The 25704-nt window shown below is 35.6% G+C and overlaps 1 protein-coding gene across 1 annotated transcript in view; it reads left to right on the top strand.

Annotated features, from left to right (window-relative positions):
- sif (guanine nucleotide exchange factor still life) overlaps positions 1–25704 on the top strand; it is a 1225751-nt gene that overhangs the window by 723150 nt on the left and 476897 nt on the right. The window contains exon 11 of the mRNA XM_081760149.1: positions 12871–13006. Within this exon, the coding sequence (XP_081616275.1) occupies positions 12871–13006 (136 nt within the window). The remainder of the gene's footprint in view (positions 1–12870; positions 13007–25704) is intronic.

Genomic DNA, 25704 nt, shown 5'->3' with positions numbered 1-25704 from the left:
AACAGTTGGCAATCGCATAAAACGTACACTAGTCATTTCCGATTGGCTACTTTATGACGTAGAAACACGTTTTCACAATCCGAAAAATAGCACAGAGAAATATAATAACCAAACAGGGAAGAGAATGGAATAAACAAATGTTGGCAATGTACAAGTAGCATTGTTGCAAAATCATCGATGTTCTAGTTTGCCTGCCACCAATGCTCGTTCTACCTGCTTCTTGTCCTTCCCATCCGGTTTTCTGAGAAGGGGAGCAACAAATTGTGGCAGCTAATCACTGGCCTAAACATTCACTTTTGTTTGTCACTGTTACATTGCAAAATAGAGTAAGCACTTTCTGAAAGCTTATAGTGAATCAAATTAATGCGGCACAGAATTATACGATATGAGTGCAGCAGCCACTTAGATCCAGAATAGGGTGCCTAGACGTCCTGTTTTTAACGAGATTAATGCGTCACTTTTCAAAACGAGATTAATGCGTCTTTTTTTTAAGCGTTCTGTTTTGGCTCGTAGTTACGTAGTTCACTTATAATTTCTTGTATGGTCTCTTAGTTTTTTTTTTTTTTTCTTTTTTAAAGGAAAGATCAACCCTTTTACAAGAAATTCAGTCATCAATAAATATGACAGTCGAAAAACAATTGATACACCTTATCCTGGTTCCTGTTCAATGATAAAAACTAATATAAAAATTAAAATTCTAATGACAATTAAAATAATAAAAATAGGTTATTTGGAGAGCTTACTTGTTTTTTTACTAACGAATAATGATAGAGCAATGGCTATACGTAGGTAGATTGCCAAATTATGTCGTCTTGCTGTGCGATATTTTCTTATTTTCTAAATCTGCTCACTTTATCTCTGGAGCGTAATTTTGATCTGCAGAAAATGCAATCCCTCCATTCAGTTTGAGATTTATATACATTTTAGTTAATAAAAATAGAAACAGCAGTGCCGAATTTACGTATAAGCTAAACAAGCATTAGTTTAGGGCTCCGCTGTCTTAAGAACCCCAACAAATTTAAAAGGAAAAACGGAGTGTGCATTTCGAAAATATGAGATAAAAATTAAATAAAACCTTCATAAAGCAACCGACACGAAGCAAAGCTTGTTTTGTGTAGTGTAAGCTTCTATGATGCCAGTAATGGAGCCCTTCTGCCAATCTGCTCTCTACAACATCACTAATTTACTCATTTCTGTATACAGGATGCCTACGTTCTCCGTGGACTGGTTGCATGGATAATATAGCATATATTCACTACACACACACATACACACAAACAAATACAACCACAATTTGTCATTGACAAAGGACATCTAGACATACGTGGTACAGTACAAATTGCTCCATTATCTTCAATAGCTTAGGGCCTCGTCAAAACGAAGTCTGGCTCTGGGAAACAGACACGTACGCAGAAATTTATACGTACTTCCGGGGATCCAAATTCAAAATGAGGGTTAATTACATTAAATTTTGTAAAGTCGCCCTAAATTACACTACGTAAATTTATAGAAAAGTCCGGATTTCGGAATGGAAGGATTCGGACTCCTCCAACCCACCCTCTGTAAATGTCCCTGGACAGAAATACACCAATCCGAAACATGAAAACCTACTTACATCAGGGAACTTTCCCATCCATAGCAATGCTCCCGACTTAACTCAGAACCAAATTTTAATTTCCGAATTTTGAACAAGAACCCGACACGCACGATAATGGATATAGTGACTACAAGAACGTATGGACTTTTTTCTCGTTTGGTTTTATCATATATTTTAGTTTCAAGATAGGGAGAAAACGCCTCCTAATTCTCCTATCAGAAACTCCTGTGTCCGTTATATGTCTTTCTTCTCCCTTCCTAATTTTCCTCTCAGAAACCCGTATGTCCGTTATATGTCTTTATTCTACCCTCACAATTCTGCTATCAGAAACTTGTGTACCTGTTCTATGTCTTTATTCTCCCCTCCTAATTCTCCTATCAGAAACTCGTGTGTCTGATGTATGTCTTTATTCTTCCTTCCAAAATTTCCTATCAGAAACTCGTGTCTCCGTTATATGTTTTTCTTCTCTCCTCCTAGTTCTCATATCAGAAACTCGTATGTTCGTTATGCATCTTTATCCTTCTCTCCTAATTCTCCTATCATAAACTCGTGTCAGTTATATTCTTTAATCTTTCTGCTTCCCTCTCACCTATCAACTTGTAAACAAGAAAAAACTATAAATATTTTAGTTGATTTGTTGGCAACATTTCACCACTATACATAGCAGTTTTCAGAAACAGTGAAAATGTTCGTTTAAGCCAGAGTATTCCTTCCAAACCCATAGGACTAGTTTCAAAGACTTTTGTTCCTATCGTATTTCTTCGGAAATATAACCATATTTTAGGTCTATTTTAAATTTTTGCCCAAGAGACTGATTAAAATTCATTTTTAGGAGACGTTGCGCATGACTACTCGGAGAGTAATTATTAGTAATGTTACCTCTGATTGTTGCGATAAATGTGCAAATTAAGTTTTTTTGAGTGGTTTCGGGTAGGACTTATTCTTATTCTTAGCGTAAAGCAAACTGAAAAATTACGATAGAACTTGTTTTCTGATTAAGTCTTATTTCCAGGAAACACGGTAACAAATTAATAAGTTTTAAAGTTTTACTTTTACCATAACTAATTGAAGCGAGCTCCTGCAATTCATCTGAACCGTCATTTGTATGTCTGTGCATCTGTCTTATAGTTCCAGGATAAGTCTCGTAAAATAGATAAGATTTTAAATGAAACTCAAGATATGTCTTCTTCCTAGTTTCTGAAATAATCCGTATACTACTAATATAGTCATGAAAGTACATATTTTACCAAATTAGACCGTGATCAGTAGAAAGAAGATTACGGATGCCCTATGCCTCATGAAACCATAGGGCATTTGTACCAAAATCAGTCAAAGAATTCTACAAGGACGTTGCTCAAGATCCTCGTTAAATTTTCATTTCTGTGTAACTCAGATTTTGTATTTCTTTTCTTTTTTTTTTTTTAAAGAGAATCTGTTGCTATGTTATGCTTACTATGTTAAATTCAAACTGTTTAGTAACATTGTGTGCATTACCAGGTAAAATGTATGATAATAACAAAATTGTGTTCCTATGCAAGATAATAATATAATAATAAGCAAAAGAAAAAAAGCATTCACTGTAAACAGGCAGGTATGCAGGAATTTATTTCGGGAGAGATCAAAAGCTTTGTGGGGGTGTCTTACTTCAATATGAGGATAAAATGTGTGAAATCACTTCTAAAATTAGACTAAATTTATATAAAATTTGGGATTTCACGTTGGGGGGAGGACTTGCAGGACAGATCTTCTGAGTATGTCCCTGACTGTAAAAGTAAACAAACATCATTGTTTCTCTTTGAATTTATCGACTTTTGAGAAAAGGAAAAAACAAATTCTAGCCTGTAATTATCAAAACAGATTTTAAATTTTGAAACGTCAAACATGTATAATCCATTATCCGTGCTTACAAGAGCAGTCTATGGTGCAATTTTCATATTTATAACTCTAATGTTTTAATATGCTATTTAAAAAAAAAAAAACGTGTTTTCTCAAAAAGTTGCTTCTCTGCGTTTATTGAGCTTGAAACAACACTTCTCAATTCCCCCCATACGTAGGAATGCATGGGGAATCGATTTTTGTTGTTCATACCTTGGGATCAACTGGATGAATCATCTGAAGCAACGAATTATATTCCTAAATTCTGACCAGCTACTTCCTGACCAGAATTTATGGTAATCCATTAAGTAGTTATTTAGATTTTGTCCCTCCCCGACCGACAAACTAAATATATAAGGAAGTTTTTAGGAAACCTAACTCTTTAATTAAATGACAGAAAAGTGGCCTAGGGACAGATAAAATTAAATATGCAGCTTAGACACGTGTGAATGCGGCATTTTGTTTTTAACTCTGTTTGACCATTTAGCACCATCTAAAATGTACAGAGCTATTTGTTTGAGAACATTGTCACGAGTATCTTAGAAATAGAACATATGTTTTAACCAAACTCGTTAATTAAAGGGCAGTGAAAAGGCCTAGGGATAGATAAAAAAAATTAAATATGCAGCTTAGACACGTGTGAATGCGGCATTTTGTTTTTCAACTCTGATTGACCATTTAGCATCATCTAAAGCGTACAGAGCTATTTATTTGAGAACATTGTCACGAGCATCTTAGAAATAGAACATATGTTTTAATCAAACTCGTTAATTAAAGGACAGAGAAAAGGGCGAGAAAAAATTTAAAAAAATTAAATATGCAGCTTAGACACGTCTGAATGGCTTTTTGTTTCTAACTCCGCTTGATCATTTAGCACCGTCTAAAGCGTACAGAGCTATTTATTTGAGAACATTGTCACGAGCATCTTAGAAATAGAACATATGTTGTAACCAAACTCGTTAATTAAAGGGCAGAGGAAAGGCCTAGGGATAGATAAGAAATTAAATATGTAGCTTAGACACGAGTGAATGCGGCATTTTGTTTTTAACTCTGCTTGACCATTTAGCACCATCTAAAGCGTACAGAGCTATTTATTTGAGAACATTTTCACGAACATCTTAGAAATAGAACATATGTTTTAACCAAACTCGTTAATTAAAGGACAGAGAAAAGGGCGAGAAAAAATTTAAAAAAATTAAATATGCAGCTTAGACACGTCTGAATGGCTTTTTGTTTCTAACTCCGCTTGATCATTTAGCACCGTCTAAAGCGTACAGAGCTATTTATTTGAGAACATTGTCACGAGTATCTTAGAAATAGAACATATGTTGTAACCAAACTCGTTAATTAAAGGGCAGAGGAAAGGCCTAGGGATAGATAAGAAATTAAATATGTAGCTTAGACACGAGTGAATGCGGCATTTTGTTTTTAACTCTGCTTGACCATTTAGCACCGTCTAAAGCGTACAGAGCTATTTATTTGAGAACATTGTCACGAGTATCTTAGAAATAGAACATATGTTGTAACCAAACTCGTTAATTAAAGGGCAGCGAAAAGGCCTAGGGATAGATAAAAAAAATTAAATATGCAGCTTAGACACGTGTGAATGCGGCATTTTGTTTTTCAACTCTGATTGACCATTTAGCATCATCTAAAGCGTACAGAGCTATTTATTTGAGAACATTGTCACGAGCATCTTAGAAATAGAACATATGCTTTAATCAAACTCGTTAATTAAAGGACAGAGAAAAGGGCGAGAAAAAATTTAAAAAAATTAAATATGCAGCTTAGACACGTCTGAATGGCTTTTTGTTTCTAACTCCGCTTGATCATTTAGCACCGTCTAAAGCGTACAGAGCTATTTATTTGAGAACATTGTCACGAGCATCTTAGAAATAGAACATATGTTGTAACCAAACTCGTTAATTAAAGGGCAGAGGAAAGGCCTAGGGATAGATAAGAAATTAAATATGTAGCTTAGACACGAGTGAATGCGGCATTTTGTTTTTAACTCTGCTTGACCATTTAGCACCATCTAAAGCGTACAGAGCTATTTATTTGAGAACATTTTCACGAGTATCTTAGAAATAGAACATATGTTGTAACCAAACTCGTTAATTAAAGGACAGAGAAAAGGGCGAGAAAAAATTTAAAAAAATTAAATATGCAGCTTAGACACGTCTGAATGGCTTTTTGTTTCTAACTCCGCTTGATCATTTAGCACCGTCTAAAGCGTACAGAGCTATTTATTTGAGAACATTGTCACGAGCATCTTAGAAATAGAACATATGTTTTAACCAAACTCGTTAATAAAAAGCAGAGAAAAGGCTTAGGGATAGATAAAAAAAATTAAATATGCAGCTTAGACACGTGTAAATATGGCTTTTTAACTCCGCTTAAGCCTATAACATCTAAAGCGTATATATTAACTAAAACTATTTATATTTGAGAACATTGTTACGAGTGTCTTAGAAACAGATGTTTAATTTGAATTTCATGATGCTATTTATAAATGATCAACAGATGGTCGTAACATAATTTTTACATAATATTAGCAAGGTTTTAAAGTACAGCGTGGTTACTCTCTTCTTTTCATCAGTAAATTTATATATCGAATATTGGTAGTTCTAATTTAACTTTGTAATTAAACTTTTAGTTACTAAAATTACTTTTTTAACCATTTTATACTAGCATTCCTTAAGCCATAATAAAAAAATCTTGACTTACTAGGAACTCATTTTATACACTTAGCAAAAAGCATATCCATATAAGAATTTTGTTGTTAGTTTCAATATTTTGTATATTTTTTTTATTATTCCCACTAAAATAAGGGAAATTTAGTAAAGAGAATCACGCCATCCCATGTATGGGATATTCGGGGGCGTTTTGTAGTCAGAAAAGTTGCATATCATTTTATCATAGGCAACCAGCATTTCTTTGGCACTGTGTAGATTGCATAAAAGCTAGGAAATGATACAGATTTTTAAAATAAGATATGAGTTACCACGCGCGTCTCTGGCAGGGGGACGCATCCCCCCAATATTTTGAAGTACAAACTATTCAATATTTTATTCTAATTTAACTTATATACTGATGACAGAATCACATATAAATAATAATATTTATATTTATTTTCAATGTAATATTCAGGCTGTGAAACGATTATAACAGAGTTCTTGCTATACCTCACGGGATCCGTGAAGGTAAGCAGAAAGGTAAGAAATGGAATCGTGGATAATACACAGGTTGGGCTAGGTTACCATTTAAATCACTTTCTTTGATGTCCCCCTAAATTTTACACGCCAGAGACGCCAGTGTGAGTTGCTACCGTAGAAGTCATTGTTATATGTGAAACTTTTAATAGATTGACTCGAGATAATTGCTCTGAATATCTAGTCTCTGTAAAAAAAAAAAAAAAAAAAGAAAGAAAAAAACAGTTCAAAAATTCGTATTCATTCTGGAGTTATCGTGTTGAGTAATGGAAGGACGGAGTAACAGAACAATCTTATAATTTCAATTAGTATTATCTTAATAAATGATCCGAAAGTACGTACCATCGAAAGATGAAGCACAATACACAATATCAGAAAGTGATCTACCTAAAAATCGGTATAACTCTCTGCGGAATATTCAAGAAAATCTACTGGTTTACAAATACATAGGTTACTCATTCACAATAAAAACTATTTTACATGTTTTGAACGAATATTTTTTTCGTAATGAACAGGTAATTATGATACGCATTTATAAAGACGGTATAAAGTTGGGCCTGTGTACAGGAAGGCGAGGATGCTTACATAGCCTAGCCAAAGCCCAGACCTAAATCTGATCGAGCATGTGCAGGAAATAGTAGACTGAAGGCTGAGGCAGGGAAGAATTATTGCACTGTTTGATCAAAGAATTGGAGAAAAGTACCCTTAAGCAGGCCCGTATTCAGGGGGGTCTAGGGGACCGCTCCCCCTAAAATTTTGCTGGCGCCCTAAACTTTTCATGGTAGGCTAGCAAATGAACTATAATATGGTTGGATCGGCCCCCTCCTAACTTCAGCCGGGCCCCCTTACATTTTTGGGCTGGCTACCGGCCTGCCCTTAAGACGCTTGGGTGTTCTCGTTGACTTCATGCCATCACGCTGTGCGGCAGCAATAAGACAAGAGGTTACGTAATCAAGTCTTAATTGTCACTTGCAGTTACTTACATCGTCTAGATAAGTTATTCCGGACTAAGTCGAGCTCCAAAAACCTTTTCAGTTATATAGTGTTGTGTAGTGTTTCTGTCAAAATACAGTAGTTTTGTACAAATGCCTGTGATTTTGCCAGTTATGAAAAAAAAATGTTCCTTATATTGTGATTATAGCGTATTTAGTGCTATTAGAGTTGTGAAGCATTTTGTTTAATAATAAAATTTACATTCTCACGAAAATGTGTTTGTCAAAATACTTATTGTCTCTACTGTATTTACGAGGCGTCTCCGGAAAGTAAGTATTGTTTTGAAAAATTGCTAAAACAGATTTGTTCAAGCCAAATTTATTTTTACATGAAAGAACACACCTTAAACTATTTTTCGACATAGTTTCCACCAATTTTCAAACACTTGTCAGAGCTCGTGACCAACTTGTCCACGCCTTTCTCAACCAAACATTCCGTCAGGGTACAGTAAGTACGCACCGTCTCGTTTCAACATCACCGAAGCGCTATGTTGGTGAGGAAAGTGGATGGAAAAAATCGTGAGAATAGACGGTGCAAAATAACAATAAGTTCTCGAAACATGAGTTTCCTCAAGTTTTGAGAACTGTTTTGCATGAAATTGTTGCCAACCGCTTAGGTTATCGTAAACTTTGTTCGCGCTGGGTTCCGAAAATGCTCACAGACGTCCAAAAAAGCAAAGGTCTTGTCAGTGCTTTGACATTCCTTACCCGTTACAGCGAGAAAGGAGAGCACTTTTTAAACCATATCGTGAATGGCGACGAAATATAGATTCGCTATGTCATCCTAGCATCGAAACAATAATGAATGTACACAGGATCTCGCACAAAGTAAAAGTTCAAACTGACAACGTCAACATAAAAATTCATGTACACAGTGTTCTGGGACCGAAAAGCGTTCTTTTGCTTGAAGACTTCGTACCCAGGAGTGAAACCATCAATACGGAACGATACTGTGAGACTCTGAGAAAATTTCTGCGTGCAATCCAAAACAAAAGGAGGTGAATGCTTATACATTATTCGGCGTAAGCTCTAAACTCCGATAAACAAAATATTTGTATCCTTCCGCTTGTCAGAAATACGATTGGCTACTGATGTATCACTCCCACTCCCCACGGGGAGGAGCAAATTATACACGTGCATTTTGACAATACTGTCTCTTGTTGTCCAGATACTTACAGCAGCAGCAGAAAAGAAAGAAAAGAAACTCGAAAGATTAAAAAAAAAAAAAGGAATTTGAATTTCGCTCGTAAATAAATGTTGCTTAGTGAGTAAAGGTTTGCCTTTTTGGTGTTTCACCACAACACTCGCGGAACCGGGATTCATGCCAGCCATCTTTCAGACTTTAAAAGCAGAATACACGTCCACAGTTGAGTTGGCGCCAGAATTACTGCGCATGCTTAGTGTTTATTTCTATTGTTTCATTAGCCACACTCGATTTCAGTATTATTAGATAATCCGTATTATATTTTTATCATTTATAATAATATAGCAGCTTTATATGAAGCTTCATAGTAAAAGTAATAATGCAATCACATGAACTATTTTGCGGAGGAGCACAAGGGTCGGTAGGACAACAGCAAATCAGCGAGATTTAGTTTCACGTGGCTTTGTTTATCGCATTTTAGAGCTTACGCCGAATAATGTATAGTAAACAAGTTGTGTTACTCCATGACAATGCTCGTTCCCATACTGCTGGTGCCACTTAAACATTAATCCGACAATTTTGTTGGCAGCAGTTTGACCACCCGCTATACAGCTCCGACTTGGCGCCGTCTGACTACCACTCCTTCCTGGACCTGAAGTGCGAGCTCGGCGGCAAGCGCTTTGAAAGTGACGACGGCACAAAAAACGCTGTGGAATTACGGTTGTCTTCACTCGCGGAGTGTTTCTTTGAAAAAGGTTTGTACAAGTTGGTCCTCGCTATGACAAGTGTTTCAACATTGGTGGAAACTATGTCGAAAAATAGTTTAAGGTGTGTCCTTTCATGTATAAATAATTTTGCCTTGAAGAACCCTTTTTAGTGTTTTTTTAATAGGTACTTACTTTCCGAACACGCTTCGCATAAAATACCGAACTGAATACAAATCTAAATTGACAGATGTCTCTTGACCAGTGTTTTAATCAGACGTGTTAGGGGGGAATTCTCTCCCAAGTTTTAGAAATCCCCCACCCCGAAAAGATTTTTGAAGATATGGTGTAGCATGTAGATGATGAATATAATCTCTCCACACCCTGGAGCTTTAGATTGCACCCTAAAACTGAGAAAACGGTATATTATTACTCTTCCTTTACAGTGCAGTACAGTATGTGTGCTAAAAGCAGACGAAATGGAGAAGTGGATGAGTACAGCGAGGGCATCGTAACAAAGTATTTACTGTTACGATAAATAATTGTTTGACAAAAATATTCATTGTTGGATTTCTTCAATAAAACTCGTGTACAAGGATTTTTTTTTTCAATTTGGTTAAACGGGACTATAGTGTATTATAGGATTACCGTAATACTAGGTACAGCAATTTAGCGCACGTTATTCGGTTTTCTCCCAATTTTTTTAAATTATAGAATCACTATAGTTGTGGCCCCGAGGACCAATACTAAGTTCCCTATGTAGTTTGGATAAAATTGGTGTCCCAAGGCCCAGGTAATTAAGGGAAGGATATCACAGAGATCCAGCAAATTAAGTGGCAGTGGTTTAGAAATTTTCAGTGCTCCAGGCAAGCTAAGTGAGCAAGAGAACTCAAGCCTCCAGGCAAGCTAAGTGATTACGATTAGGATCTCTCAAAGCTCTAAGCAATCTATGAAAAGGGTTGAGATCCCACATAGCTCCAGGGAAGCTAAGTGGACAGCAGATCTCAGAGCTCCAAGTAAGCTAAGTGATTACGATTATGACCTCTCAGAGCTCCAGGCAACTTAAGAGGCTTAGGTTAGGTTAGAACTCTCAGAGTTCCAGGCAAGCTAGGGTAGCAGCGATAACCAGCTGAAACTGATGTTGATGAGACCTTACATGGTGCTTTATACCCTCATATGGACAGGGATGGCGCTAGTTTTCCTCTTCTATCACATGACCTGATGTTGGCGAGAATGCCTGTGGTCTGCTTGCCTGTAGTAGTAGTAGTAGTAGTAGTAAGAGAGCACGTGGTTTTTGTTTACAAATAAGAAGCGCGTATTGTTTTTTTTTTTTTACAAATATATACCACGTGTAGGATATTACAGTATTCATTTGTTTATTTATTGTATATGGAAAAGTACACTTTCAACTAGTAGCTTGGCTTTATTGTTGTCTTTGTTTTAATGGTAACACAAGAAGTCCTAAGAGTGACACCCATACTACTTATAAAATTTAAAATACTGATTTCCATTCGAAACCGTGGATTACAATTAACACTCATTAACCCGGTATTAGTCAGGCGCGGAATTTTGTTCCACATTAATATAGAACAATTTGTTCAACTTTACGAACAAATCTTTTAACTTTTGTCTAACCACCCTTAATGCTTTCATTGTTATACAACATAATATATTTGTGTTCTTTTCCCAACTATTGAGGAGAAATTTTATGTTTTGCTTTTGAATGGTGTCTTTCGCGGAGAAATAAAAAATCCGCATACAACTAAATAAAGTTACCTTGTTTTTAGCAACTTCACTACCAGGTACACTCTTTGATTTCATCCGTTGATTTCATACAAAACATTTGTCAGATCAGCTTGATGTGTGTCGTGTTACGCGAAATGCTCACATACAGTAGAACACTTGTGATATGTGTGAAGGAAACTGTGACTGCTTACTTTTCTTAGCACACGTCTCATAATAACGTAAGTTTATTAGATTTTACAGAATAAATTTCTGAAATCAGATCCATCATTTTGACTTGCCCTCTATGTGTCATGATCAAGATACTTGGAAATTTGTACTGCTTGAAAATTTATATTTTAGTATTTTAGTATTTTCTTTTTCTCATTGTTTTAGATATTTGTAATTTACAATTGTTTATGTAATATATAAGTTACCTATGGGACTGATATTTATTTGTACTAAACTTGATGACAGTGCCTGACATGGGAGATAAACAAGTTCTTTATTATTTGAGTTGTACAGGGTGTTTCAAAACAACACCAACAACGCTTGGGAGGCGATTTCTGACACCAAGATAAGACCAAAAGTATAGACCAACCTGGATGCACAAATGCTTCCTTTCGTAGTTGTAGGCTGCCGAAAACATGAAAAATGAACTTTAAAGGTCTATAGCTCCAAAACTATGGAACCTACCGTAGTCGGGTCAAGACTTCACTTAGAAACTGGTATGTGCCCTATCCAGTTATCCGCTGTGGTATTCCGCAACAATTTTAATGAAGGGAGTTTGACTGCAGGCATATTATTTGAAGTACTCATATCTACTACCTCTATAAAAATTGTTGCGGAAGTACCACTTGGATTCTGAAACTTGGATAATGGAATAGGGCACATTCAAATTTCTAAGTGAAGTCTTGACCCGACCACGGTAGGTTCCATAGTTTTGGAGCTATGGACCTTTAAAGTTCATTTTTCATGTTTTCGGCAGCCTATAACTCCGAAAGGAAGCATTTGTGCATCCAGGTTGGTCTATACTTTTTGTCGTATCTTGGTGTCAGGAGTCACCTCCCATACGTTGTCGGTGTTGTTTTGAAACACCCTGTATATGACGTATTTTTTCATTAATATATGTAAGCAATATACATATTTATTATCTAATATTCTAATTAGTTATGAAATCAAATTATGACGAATATTAGTTGTTGCTGCATTTTCTGCTGAACAAAATTCCGCGCGCGTTTAAAGGTGTAACATTTTTGAGTTACTAATGACTGATTAACAACATAAGGTTAGATATGAGTATTATTATCTACTTGCTTTGAATTCTATAGTAAGAACAAATGAAAGATATTAGATTACGAATGTTGAGTACTCATTTCTAATACTTTTTTCTTTCCTTTTTGCTCGGTGTCCTTAAGACTGTCAAGTACTGAAGATTCTCTTAGCAAAGAAGGGGGAGGGGGTATGTGTGAATGTTTTAATTCCAATTTGCTAACGACCTGACATCTGTTATATTTTAGAAATATTACGCTTCTAGCGCTAGTGCAACATAATATTCAAATTGATTGGCTAGTCTAAGACAATAATTAAATCGAAACCTTTTTTTTTATTATAATTTATTTAGGAGCAGCAGTTTATATGATCGTCAAGATAGTCTACGTTCAGATTACATGAGTGACCGAGAATCTCGCTATGGAATTGTCCAGCAGGCCTCGATTGAAAGCACAGACTCGCGTCTCTGCTACCTCACGTCGTCAGAGGTAAGTACCCAGCCACTAGTGACATATTTCTTTCCGTCTTTTTTTGTTGTTATTATTATTATTATTATTCTTTGAGGCGAAACTTTTCAATTTTCAGTGTTATGGAAGAAGAAGCAGCAACTGAAAATGTATCCTTCTTTTTTCTCCCTTTCGAAATCTAATGCATAACTAACAAGATGCGGAGACCCTGTTAAATATGTATGTTTGGAACGGTATTTTTCTTTTTCTACCTTATTTTATTTTCTGTCGTCAAGAGTAAAAGCCTCGAAACCAGGCGCTTTAGAAGAGTCAAGAGAATAATGGATCTTGGCTAATGTTGTTTAACGTCTCTGTTACAATAGAATTAAGAGCGTCTCAAACGGACATTTTCTACTTTCTACAATTTTTATTAAAACAGTTTTACGCTTGCCTTATCTTTCCTGAGAGAATGTATGTGTGTGCCTTTTAGGGTATATAGTTTCGTTCTTGCAGTTAAATTAAAAGAAAATAATACTCGTAGATTACATTTTCAGCTCAGAAAGTGAATAAAAGAATTATTTATGTTTCTTGTTCTGTGAACAAACTTTATTTCGTGTATCTTCGTGACCAAGTGGATAATGTGATTTTAGTGCACCTTGCCCTAAGTTTTGTTCCCAATTAATTATTTCTGTTAGATGTAGGCTACACTAGAACAGTGAATTAAATTACACAAAGCCGGATTAAGGGGGGCTTAGGGGGCTGTAAAGCAGAGCCCCCAGGTGGACGGGGGGCTCCACTCTGATCAAAATCTCAACTTGCTATCCAAAAAGAATCATACAAGATATAATCATCATCTTTTTTATTATTTTAAGTTTATATAATAGGGTGACTTTTTGTGTGTCTTTTTATGCATTTTGAAAGTTCCATTACGTATAATACCATCTTATGTATGGCATGGTTGTTGCTGTAGAACTACGTGTATTCCCTTTTCTTTCCTACAGTATTTTCACAGAAATGTACCAGGCGAAGTCAGCATAGACGACATATTTTTTCTAGCTACGGTCCTCCAGATGGGTTAATCCGGCTCTACTGTTATAAATAGCGTAAGAAGGAGTGTTAAACAGGGGCGTTATTTGAGGGAACCCACGGTAATCGCTCACGGGTTTTATACGTGCATATACGGGTTTTATACGTATTAATCAATACTCAGAGCTTGAAAAATCTTGCTTGCAAGTACTAGCCAGCCAAAAAAATCTATACCTAGTAGACAGATGGAATAAAGCACGTTTTTGATTGATCGGACTTGACTTGTCAGATGTAAAAACAAAAGTACTCGCCACTGGAGAGAAGGCGAGTGGATTTTTCAAGCACTGTCAATACTATACTAAAAATCGTATTGCCTTCGAAATTGGGACGCCCAAATATCGAACAATTTGGAATCCAAAAGAAAAATTCGAATAAATTTTCTCCTTTGGAATACGTACACTTGACGCTGTTCGTGTGATTTCTGCGCGTTTCCAGCACTCGGATTGCCCATACGTTTTATCGTTCAATTCGATATTGGAAGATGTAGTTAAAGCTTCTCGAGTCATTTTCACTGCTATTTTTATATTTTTTATAAACCTTATTTATAATGCAAAAACATATCAGTCACTGAGCAACTAGTAGACTAATATGCAAAACTCAAAACATTTAAGAGTTTCGGGTTGCATAAACATCTAAGCGAAAATATTTAATTATTTTTAATCTTTGTTATAAACGAAACATCTTAGTCTATTAGTCGTGCTAATTTCTAATAATTCACAATCAGGCCAATAGTTGTCGTTAGCAGCGCTGCCTTCTACATGACATCAAAAGATGTCTCTAGCATGCAGATGAGCCAAAGAAACAACTAATTTTATTGGTCACATTTTTATTCAAAGTGATTTTATTATTTGATAATATTTTACGTGTAAAAATTAGTTGTACTGAGTATTTGTTGATGAAAGGAAGGATATATATATATATATATATACGTGCTCCCAACACCACATGCTAGTTGTAAACAACTTCAGAAGATAACCAGGAAGAAGATAACTTCAACGATCATCAAGTAACGAAGATTAGTGCAGTCGACAACATTTCTGGGTAAAAGGAGCCACAACACTACAGAAAGCATCAGTTTGCAACAATTGATTATCACTATCTAAGACGCCTGGTGTCTTGAGTTTGATCCTTTTCCCTAGGACGCTCGGTCTCTGAGAGGTACCTATACCTAGTCCTTAGCCGCGAGAGCTTTGGATTCTCTCATCCTAGGATCCTTAGTCTCTGGATTCCTACAAAACTCACCAACAAGCTTCCAAATGCCTAAGAGGAACATAATATTTGAACTTGTAGGTACTTACTTTTGTACATAGGATAAACTTCCTACTGTAAAAGGTGCGAAAAGTCCAAAAATTGCCGTCTACCATATTTTTATTAGCTTTACTCTAAAGAAAAGAATTATACAATATATATATATATACATATATATATATATATATATATATATATATATATATATATATATATATATATATATATATATATATATATATATATATATATATATACCTATTAACTAATATAAACACCTAATAATGATCATTATTGCCTACTGTGAAGGCTTATAGAGGACAAAGCTAAAATTCTCCTGATTTGGATTATCAAACTATTTTCGTAGAAAGTTCAGCAAAGTATCAGAGCTACCTCATTCTTCAGAAAACTTCGAACTTTCTTTTGCTGAAATATTATATTCGTCCGTCCTATGCTCTGTATTACGCTTCACTTTATTTTATTATTTGCTTGCTTGTTCTCAGATTGGGAAATTTTTGATCATAGGTATAGTTTCGAATAATTCACTGATAGTTTCCTTTATAAACCTTCATAATAAATACAAATAATTATTCAGAGAGTAACTTCCATTTGAGTTGATTTTGAATTTAACGCAATTTCAGCAGCGAGGCTATATGAGACGGGACCACCGACGGGACCTACCGGTTAATGTGGAATCCGAACCACATGAGCTCCCGTCGGGAATCGAACCGGAGTCTCCATCCCAAAGGCGCGTATGCTAACCGCTTAGCCATGAAGGGGCTCTCATCTATATTTGTATGTTTTCTATCTCCACTGCTTTATAAAACTTTTACTACCTCTACCAAATATTGATAAATACAGTAGGTCCAACTCTTGTCCAATATACTTCCCAAGAAGCTACTGGACCTCCTTAGGTGCTTTATGAGATTACTCCTTCCTGGCACAAATGCCAGGAAGCACATAGTGTAATGAGAGTAGGCTGTGCTTCTTCCAGGCACACAAATGCCGGGAAGCACGTAGTACAATGAAAGCAGGCTGTGCTCCTTCCAGGCACACAAGTGCCGAGAAGCACGTAGTATAATGAGAGTAGGCTGTTTTTCGTCCAGGCACACAAATGCCGGAAGCATGTAGGATAATGAGAGTAGGCTGTGCTCCTTCCAGGCAAACAAATGCCGGGAAGCACGTAGTATAATGGAAGCAGGCTGTGCTCCTTCCAGGCAAACAAATACCGGGAAGCACGTAGTATAATGGGAGCAGGCTGTGCTCCTTCCAAGCAAACAAATACCGGGAAGCACGTAGTATAATGAGAGCAGGCTGTGCTCCTTCCAGGCAAACAAATACCGGGAAGCACGTAGTATAATGAGAGCAGGCTGTGCTCCTTCCAGGCAAAAAAATGCTGGGAAGCGCGTAGTACAATGAGAGCAGGCTGTGCTCCTTCCAGGCAAACAAATGCCGGGAAGCACGTAATATAATGAGAGCAGTCTGTGCTCCTTCCAGGCAAACAAATGCCGGGAAGCATGTATTATAATGAGAGCAGGCTGTGCTCCTCCCAGGCAAACAAATGCCGGGAGGCACGTAGTACAAAGAGAGCAGGCTGTGCTCCTTCCAGGCACACAAATGCCGAAAAGCACGTAGTATAATGAGAGTAGGCTGTGCTTCGTCCAGGCACACAAATGCCGGAAGCATGTAGGGTAATGAGAGTAGGCTGTGCTCCTTCCAAGCAAACAAACGGCGGAAAGCACTGGAAGTGTAATACGACCAAATTGTGCAGTGACCGTTGGGTAAGGAAGTTGGTACGTATAGGTATCACCAATGTCGCGAAACGTCCCATGACGATGGCAGACCGAGACAGGAGGGTGCTGAAAACGAACAAAACTTGAAACTAAACAAACAAATAAAAAGAAGATTCTTTTTAGTAGCAAAATTTTTTATCATGCTGAAAATGAAATATTTAATTTAATCTCCATGGTTATGCTCTTTAGACTTAAGGGAACGGTGAATGATAATGAAAGATTTGGTGGAATGATAATGTGGAAGAACAAGAGAACTCCGAAAATAAAGAAATGAAATATTTCAGTTTAACGTCCCACGATTATGTCCTTTACGCTAAAGGAGACGAATGATTAAGGAAAATGAACGATAATGGAAGAATTGGTGGAATCAACGTGTGGTAGGAAACAAGAGTGCCCCCGAGAAAACCCACAGATACGATCGGTGATCGAACCGGTAACCCCATGCACAATAGGTTATTGCTTCTATCATTGAGCACTCCTTTAATATATTCAGATAATACATTACTGTATTGCATCTTTATGATCCATCGTCCGCATCCATTATCCTTCTGGAATATTTTATTTATTCGACTGAAGTTACAATTTACTTTTATTTCTTGAAGAGAAAAAAAAATGGAATAAGATTTTCTGAAGAATAGTGATGAACAAGGAGTTGGCATCAATAACATGAAAATTTCTGCTGGAAATAAATTATTTCTGCCCTTCGAAACGAGATGGAGAATGGTCGTCTATTATAAATTACCCACTTGACTACTCGGAAAGTCGTAAGTGATAAACGGTCGTTTGCTACAACGGCCGGTAGTTTGTAGCTGTTTTTTTTTTTTTTTCTGTTCCATACTTTCTGGGACAAGATTTCGCTCCATAGATCGTCGCTCCATGTAGGGACGCGCCTTGTCGCCTGATGGAGTTGAACTTTCAGAGGAGAAATTAGGAGACACACGTACACATACACACAGAAAGAGAAAAAAAAGAAAGAAACTTTACAACTATCTTAACGGTGCTGTGAGTAAAATGTGGGGTGGAAAGAGGAAAATTTATCGATCTAACGTGCAAGAGGGAGAAAGTTCTTTGGTTGAGAAGGGGGTAAAAGATGACTTACAATAGTCTCTTGTAAAAGATGCTGCACAAGTTCATCCATTGTTGCTGTTGTCCAAAGCTCTCAAGCTCGAAGCCCTATAAATTGAGATAATTTTGAATGAACATCCTGTGAGATATGTAACTACAAAAACACGGCTGTTGTGTATGGTTGTATTTTGTAAGGATAACAAGACTCTTGTTGCAAAGCGGTTGTAATCTCGATAAAATACTCCTATTCATTCCTTTGTGCATCTTTACCGCTTATAAAAGAAACCTTAAAAAATCTTGTTTTATAAAAATGTTAAAGTAATCAAAATTGGATTATTTTACAAGTAGTACGCGCTCATATGTGTGTCACTGTTAAGAGTATGTGTGTGATCCTTAAAAGAAGCAAAAAGGCAATAGATACAACATGCTGCTTAAAAATGTATTTTGTTTTACGTATTCAATAAATAAATAAATAATCTGTAAAACGGTAAATAAAAAACTTTCAATTTTTCGTGAAGAAAACCCTACCATTTTTAGTCCCAAAAAATTTTGTTTTCCTCGATTTAATCGAAAATTACACATGAGAATTCACCTTCAAAACCGTCATTTTGTTCAGCTTGATGTCATTTATCGATTACATATTAGTATAAAAAAATGAAAGAAAAAGTAAAAAATATTCAAAAAGCTAATGAATATAAACAAATGTAGTTGGCACTATTTTTAATACAGCTAAATAATCTTATAACATAACTTCTGTCTTAGGAATTGGACACACAATAAACAAGCGAACATTTGATAAGAAAAGGGAACATTTTTTGTTAGTCGAGGGAAACTTTCTTAAGGGAACATACGAATACTGATTACAATCAGTCGTTTGCTCGTCTCTTGGAACTGATCGTTTGCTTCCCCTTTGAAATCTGTCTTTTGCCTCTCTTGTAAAATAAATAAAATAAAATAAAATAAATTCCTCTGGTATAGAATTAGTACCTTCTATTTCCACGTAGAAACAAATAAAAGTATTTAATTACCTATAAGTATGTTATTATTGTTGCAATTATTCTCACAAACAATGGACTTAAAATGAAGGGATAAGGAGATCCCAACTTGGATTTTGTTCGGTTCCGCGGTGCATGTGATAGTATTAGCATCTCTAAAAGTCAGGTGCAGAAGAGGAAGTGGTTAAAGTGAACATTTTTTTTCATCGTACACTTATTTTGCACATCTACAAATACTCATGAAAACACCTGCATCCATATACAACTACTTTAGACGCCTTCATTTCATTTATTTTACACTTTTACCAATTTTCATACCTTGACCAACTGGGTGGCTGGCCCTCTTATTCCTGTTGGAGCTCCTTCATGATCTTGACAGCAGTTATACCTTATTTATACTATTATTATACCCTATTGTGAGTATACATTTGTCACATTGATTTCGACAAACTGTTTTTATGATCTTGAATTTGCACAATGACAATTTTTTATTCTAATACATTTTCTGAACTATATATAACATGAAATTCGACTAAAAAGTCACCCCCCCCCAAAAAAAATGCAAATGACGGCATCCGCCATTTGTAAATTTCTTTAGAATTTTAGTACAAAGAAAACAATTTAAGAATAAATAATTCAAAATACACACATTTTTAGCATACTTGGCTTACATAGCTGATTCACCTATTAAAACACCATTAATGGTGAAGAAGACAAGCCAAGATTACGACTTCACGATAAAATTACACTTAAATATCTCTGAAATAATAAAATAAAATAAAGTTTTAAGCAAGCATAAAATAGCAAAATTGAATTCCAGAAGCATTATATTCAGCTACTACATAGTAATAGCTGGCGGTCAGTGCACTTTTATGTTCTTACATTGTATGACATAATGCAAAGCATATTCTTAACGAAGTTATGCGTACAGCAGGAAATGTATTTTTTTATGTGTAATTTCATTTCAGGGTTTCTACTGGTCAGGGAAATCAGGCAAGTCAGGGAAAATGGTGCAAGTCAGGGAAACTTAAGGAAAAAGACTGGAAATCAGGGAAAGTCAGGGAAATTATATAAAATATATTTTTTCTACCGTTAATTGTACACCATTTTCAGCTTAGCCAACCATTAATGATCACAGTATGGAATGTTAGTCAGATTTTTATTTGTGGTAAATGGAATGTACGTATGAGCAATTGATTATTTGTCTCTATGGAATAAATGTTCTCATATAAATATTCACCGTTATTTATTCCTTATTTATATGTCAGCATCATCTGATACCTGTCATGAAAGTCAGGGAATTTCTTGCCAAAGGTCAGGGAAAGTCAGGGAAATAAGATTTTTCCAGATCAGTAGGAACCCTGCATTTCCATCCTAAGATGGGCGAGCCGCAGAAGGTAACGCCTTCTCTGGGGACATGAGCATTCATTTATTGAGATATTACCATTTCGAGATGAGTATCAGGATTTATTTATTTATTGATATATTTATCTGGTTAGACATACAGAAGAAGGTGATCTGAGCATGTTATATAATATATATGATGAAGAAACGGTAAGAGAACATAATGATATGTGAGGCTCCTTCGTGGCTAAGCGGTTAGCGCACTCGCCTTGGGCGTGGGAGACCCGGGTTTGATTCCCGGTGGGAGCTTATGTGGTTCGGATTCCAAGTTAATCAGTAGGTCCACGTCTCATATAGCCTCGCTGCTGAACAGGACGTTAAACTCAAAATCAACTCAACTCAAAATGATATATGATGTTAGTTGTGATGTTGATGTTAATGAAGCTACTGAATGCAGATCGGGTTTAGAAGACACTTGGAACACTGTTAGAAAAGAAACGAATGTATTTATAAAATTATGTGCAACGGATGCAATAATCAAATTAGAAAAAGTAAATAGCAAAATAACAATTAACAAAAGTAAATAAATATTAAAATGTAACAAAATCATTAGCGAATAGCAGGAAAAATGTCCAACGCTCAAACAAATGTCAAATAATAGGTTTTATTGAGCAAAATAGAAAGATAGATGTGAGTGCAAGTCTTGATACCTAGTTTCTGAGAAAAGATCTTGATAACAAATGATATTGTAAACTTAAAAATATATGTTGTGCAATAAGTGCGCCACCTATTAAATTCAAACTGATCCTCCTTAAGTTTTTTTCATTGAAAAATATGATTATATGGTAGTATGTTATATAGCAACAAATTAGGCGCGCATCCAGAAATTTTTATTGGGTGAAATCCAAGCTTTGGAGGGAAAGATAAATTCTCATGACTAGATCTCGAGAAAATTAAGAAAAACTATTTTTTTTTTATTGTGGTGAAAAGTACGTCTTTTGTGATGCTTTTAATTCTGCTGGAGGGGATTATTTACCGATAGGCTACTTACGTATTTATTTATTTACTATTTACTTATTTATTACCAAACTGTTAAGTACCAAATTTTTATATATTACTATTTGACTTCTCTGAACAATGATGCACATACTGTTTGTAAATATATAAAATCAACATATCTGATTCCATTTTCCTTTCATGATTCCATTGCGTCCCCTTGGCAACTTAAATTGCCATCATAGCGCAGAAATTCATGGATTAGCATTGCTGGTTTTAACCGTGAAGTGACTTTAAAGTCTGTTTCGTTAATAGCATCGTTGCATTTTGTTTCTATGATATGTTGACGCGAGTTGAGCACGGTTTTTTTTTTTTTTTTTTTAAGGTACAATATATTTTGAGGAGAAAGACAACTGGATTGATTTGAAAGACTCCAGAAGGAAGGATTAATTTGATTTTAATAGTTATGTTTTTGCAATGTAATAGTTATGTTTTGTTTTCTCCCTCAAAATTGTAACTTTTCAAAATGTTCCCCTTTTCGAAAATGTATGTGCCTGTTGGCAACTTAAGTTGCCGGGTTAAAAAACAAGAAAAAAGAAATATTTTTCAAAAATATTCTAATATATATTTTAGAGCACTATTAGGACCAAATAGGCGAAAAAAACTTTTCAAAATACCAGTGGGGAATTCTGGGCACTAATGGGTTAAAACAAATAATCCAATCGATCGTTACGTGAAAGTACATTTAAAAAAAATGAATAAATGCAATATGAATAACCACCATTAAGTTAACCGTTATTCATATAATATAGAGGTTAACGAATTCAACCGAGATAATCATTCTAGCTGTGTATGAAGAAAAACAGAATTCAAAAAATTCGCTTTCGTTCAATAGTTAACGTTTTTAGTAACGTACATACGCACTGACAATCTTATAAGGCCCATTAGCATACTCCTAATAACATTACAATCTCGTTAACACTCACTACCGTGTTCCTAATAACATTACAATCTTATAAGGCACACTAACATGTTCCCAATAACATTACATTCTTGTAAGGCCCACTAGCGTGATTATAGTAACATTACAATCTTATAAGGCCTACTAACACTATACTAATAACATTATAATCTTGTAAGGTACAGTAACATGATCCTAATAGCATTACAATCTTATAAGACACAATAACATGATACTAATAGCATTACAATCTTATAAGGCCCACTAGCGTGATCGTAATAACATTACAATCTCGTAACGCTCACCAGCGTGATCATAATAATATTATAATCTTGTAAGGCCCACTAGCGTGATTGTAATAACATTACAATCTTATAAGATCAACTAGGGTGATGCTAATAACATTACCATCTCGTAAGACTGACTAACGTGAGCATAGAACATTACAATATTATAAGGCCTATTAGCATCATGCAATAACATTACAATCTTGTAAGGTCAATAGCATTATCATAATAACATTACAATTTTATAAGGTTTACTAACATGATCTTCATAACTTTACAATCTTGTAAGGTCCAGTACCGTAATCGTGTTACAATTTTACAAGGCCCAATAGCATGATGCTAATAACATTATAAGCTTTTAAATTCCATAGCGTGATCATAATAACATTACAAATTTATAAGGCCCACTAACATGATGCTAATAACATTACAATCTTGTAAGGTTCACTAGCGTAATCATAATAATATTACAATTTTGTAAGGCCCACTAACGTGATCCTAATAACATTACAATCTTGTAAGACCCCTAGCGAGATTATAATAACATGACAATTTTATTAGTCTTGATAGCGTGATCCTAATATGTTACATAAAGATCGAAACGTAAAATTGAAACCATGCCCTCTAGTTAGTAACTAGGCACCTTACCTACTACGTCACCCCCAGAGGAATTTGTTCACATAATATAACCTAAAATATAAGATATTTAAGGTTGTGAAAATGGTATCATTAATTAGCATACTAAGCCACTGTATTATACGACTCGTTGGTAACACTAAAAAAAATCTCTTTTTTATGGCGTAAATAAGCATCGCGCGAAAACAGCCGGTGCATTTGGGAAGGAGTGGTTAGGGGAGATGAGATTAGAAGCAAGAAAAGATAGGACCACAAATCTGTGACGTCATAAACAAGTTCATATTATTCCCTCTTTTTTGTTCCTAGCACCTATAACATTTTGTGTGTGTGTGTGGTCGCATTAAAGTGAAATTAACTCTTCCCTTCAAATTTTCTTTCATTCTTTTAGTATTATAAGCCTGCTTAAAAAAAAGCTATGATGGAACCACGAAAAGCTGTGAATATGTGGTAAGTACAAGTGCGTTTCATCGTCCATTTTCCAGCCTCTACATCTTGGGTTGCTTGTGGTACCAAGCCATTAGCTGAAGCGATGAATAGAGAGCTTTTAAAAACACTGTGTTTAGAGAAAATCTTCCCCTTCCCCTTGCTTGGAGTAAGAAATGTTGTTCCCATTTCGTCTAATGCACTCTTCTTTCTTAAGATATGGTTTGGTTGCCACATATACAGATCCATTTTATATATATATTTCTACAGTTTTTATTTGGTTACTTGATTTCTTCAATGTATTTGTAATTTTCAACTGACTCTTATGGTCGGGCACGCCTACATGATTTTCCCTGGAGTAGGGTGGAAAGGGCAGAAGCAAAGATGAGATACAAAGCGCAGTCGCGAACACATATACGAATTGTTGCTGACGTGCACATAATACTGTAAAACAGCAGATTGTTTCTGTAAAACAACATTTCCTTTACACAGATTGTTGCGTACGTGCACATAATACTATAAAACAGCAGATTGTTTCTGTAAAACAACATTTCCTTTACACAGATTGTTGCGTACGTGCACATAATACTATAAAACAGCAGATTGTTTCTGTAAAACAACATTTCCTTTACACAGATTGTTGCCGGTGTGCACATAATACTATACTGTGAAACAACAAATTGCTCCTGTAAAACAACATTTCTTTTACACAGATTGCTGTCGGCGTGCACATAATACTATACTGTGAAACAACAAATTGCTCCTGTAAAACAACATTTCTTTTACACAGATTGCTGTCGGCGTGCACATAATACTGTAAAACAACATATTGTTCCTGTAAAACATTTCCTTTACACAAATTGTGCCGGGTGCACATAATACTGTAAAATAACAGTGTTCCTGTAAAACAACATTTTTTACGTACATTGCATGATTTCATTAACTACATTGTAGTATTATAGTGATGGCTCAGTGGTAGAGCGCTCACTCCTGATGCGTGGGGATCTTTTATTGGATCCCAGCTATCGCCGAGTAGACTTTGTAGTTGACAAACACCATTAGCGTGGATTTTTCGGGATTCTCCCGTTTCCTTACACTTTCTTCATTTCATTATTTCACCCATGATCATCTCCACTGTCTCCCTTAGCCTTGATGCATAACTATGGGACGTTAATCTAAGATAAAATATACTATAGTGTTTAGTACAATTATAGTAATCAAAACTATATTTTGTGACTAAGTAAATCAATCTATATGCAATAATTAATTCAATATATTTAACATGTATTCCGAAAACCGAGTCACTTACCTCTAGTGCGTGGGGTTCCTGCTTAAATTCGTGGTGTACAACGTTGTATCCGTAGATTTGCTTAAAATATTCCCGTTTCCTCCTACTTTCTCATTCTACCAATTATTCCATCATCATTCACTTGCCTTAATCATCGTCTTCCTTAGAATAAAGGTCATAATCGCGGTTTGTTAAACAGAAATATTTCATTTTATTTCAGTTCGGAAACTGAACCCTGTTCGAAAATCTAGAAGGGGTGTTCAGCAATTTATCTTCCTTATCCTACGCTGCGGCCGACATGCGTTTAGAGTTTCCATTTTCGTAAATGGACATTCTTGTCTTTTGGTCAGAGCCGTAACTTGTGGGAGGGGGGTCAGGGAGCAACTGCTCCTCCAGGGAAGCTCCCCGCCGTTCGAGGGGGGCCCACTTTAAGACAAAATTTTCTTACTCCATATACAATACGAATATGAAATTATAAATGAAGCATCAAACAGGTTCACTACATTACATAGGGTCTAAACAAAGCAACACACACACAAAATATAAAACAAAAATGGGTCCTTGGCGACTTGAGTAAAAATGTCTACTATTCGGCTCAGTAGAAATAATATTTATTCG

Source organism: Thermobia domestica, chromosome 5, assembly GCF_964235325.1.
Source record: "Thermobia domestica chromosome 5, izTheDome1.hap1.1, whole genome shotgun sequence".
Classification (NCBI taxonomy): Eukaryota; Metazoa; Arthropoda; class Insecta; order Zygentoma; family Lepismatidae; genus Thermobia; species Thermobia domestica.
Note: the sequence above shows the minus strand (reverse complement) of the source record. Positions and strands in the feature narration are given on the sequence as shown.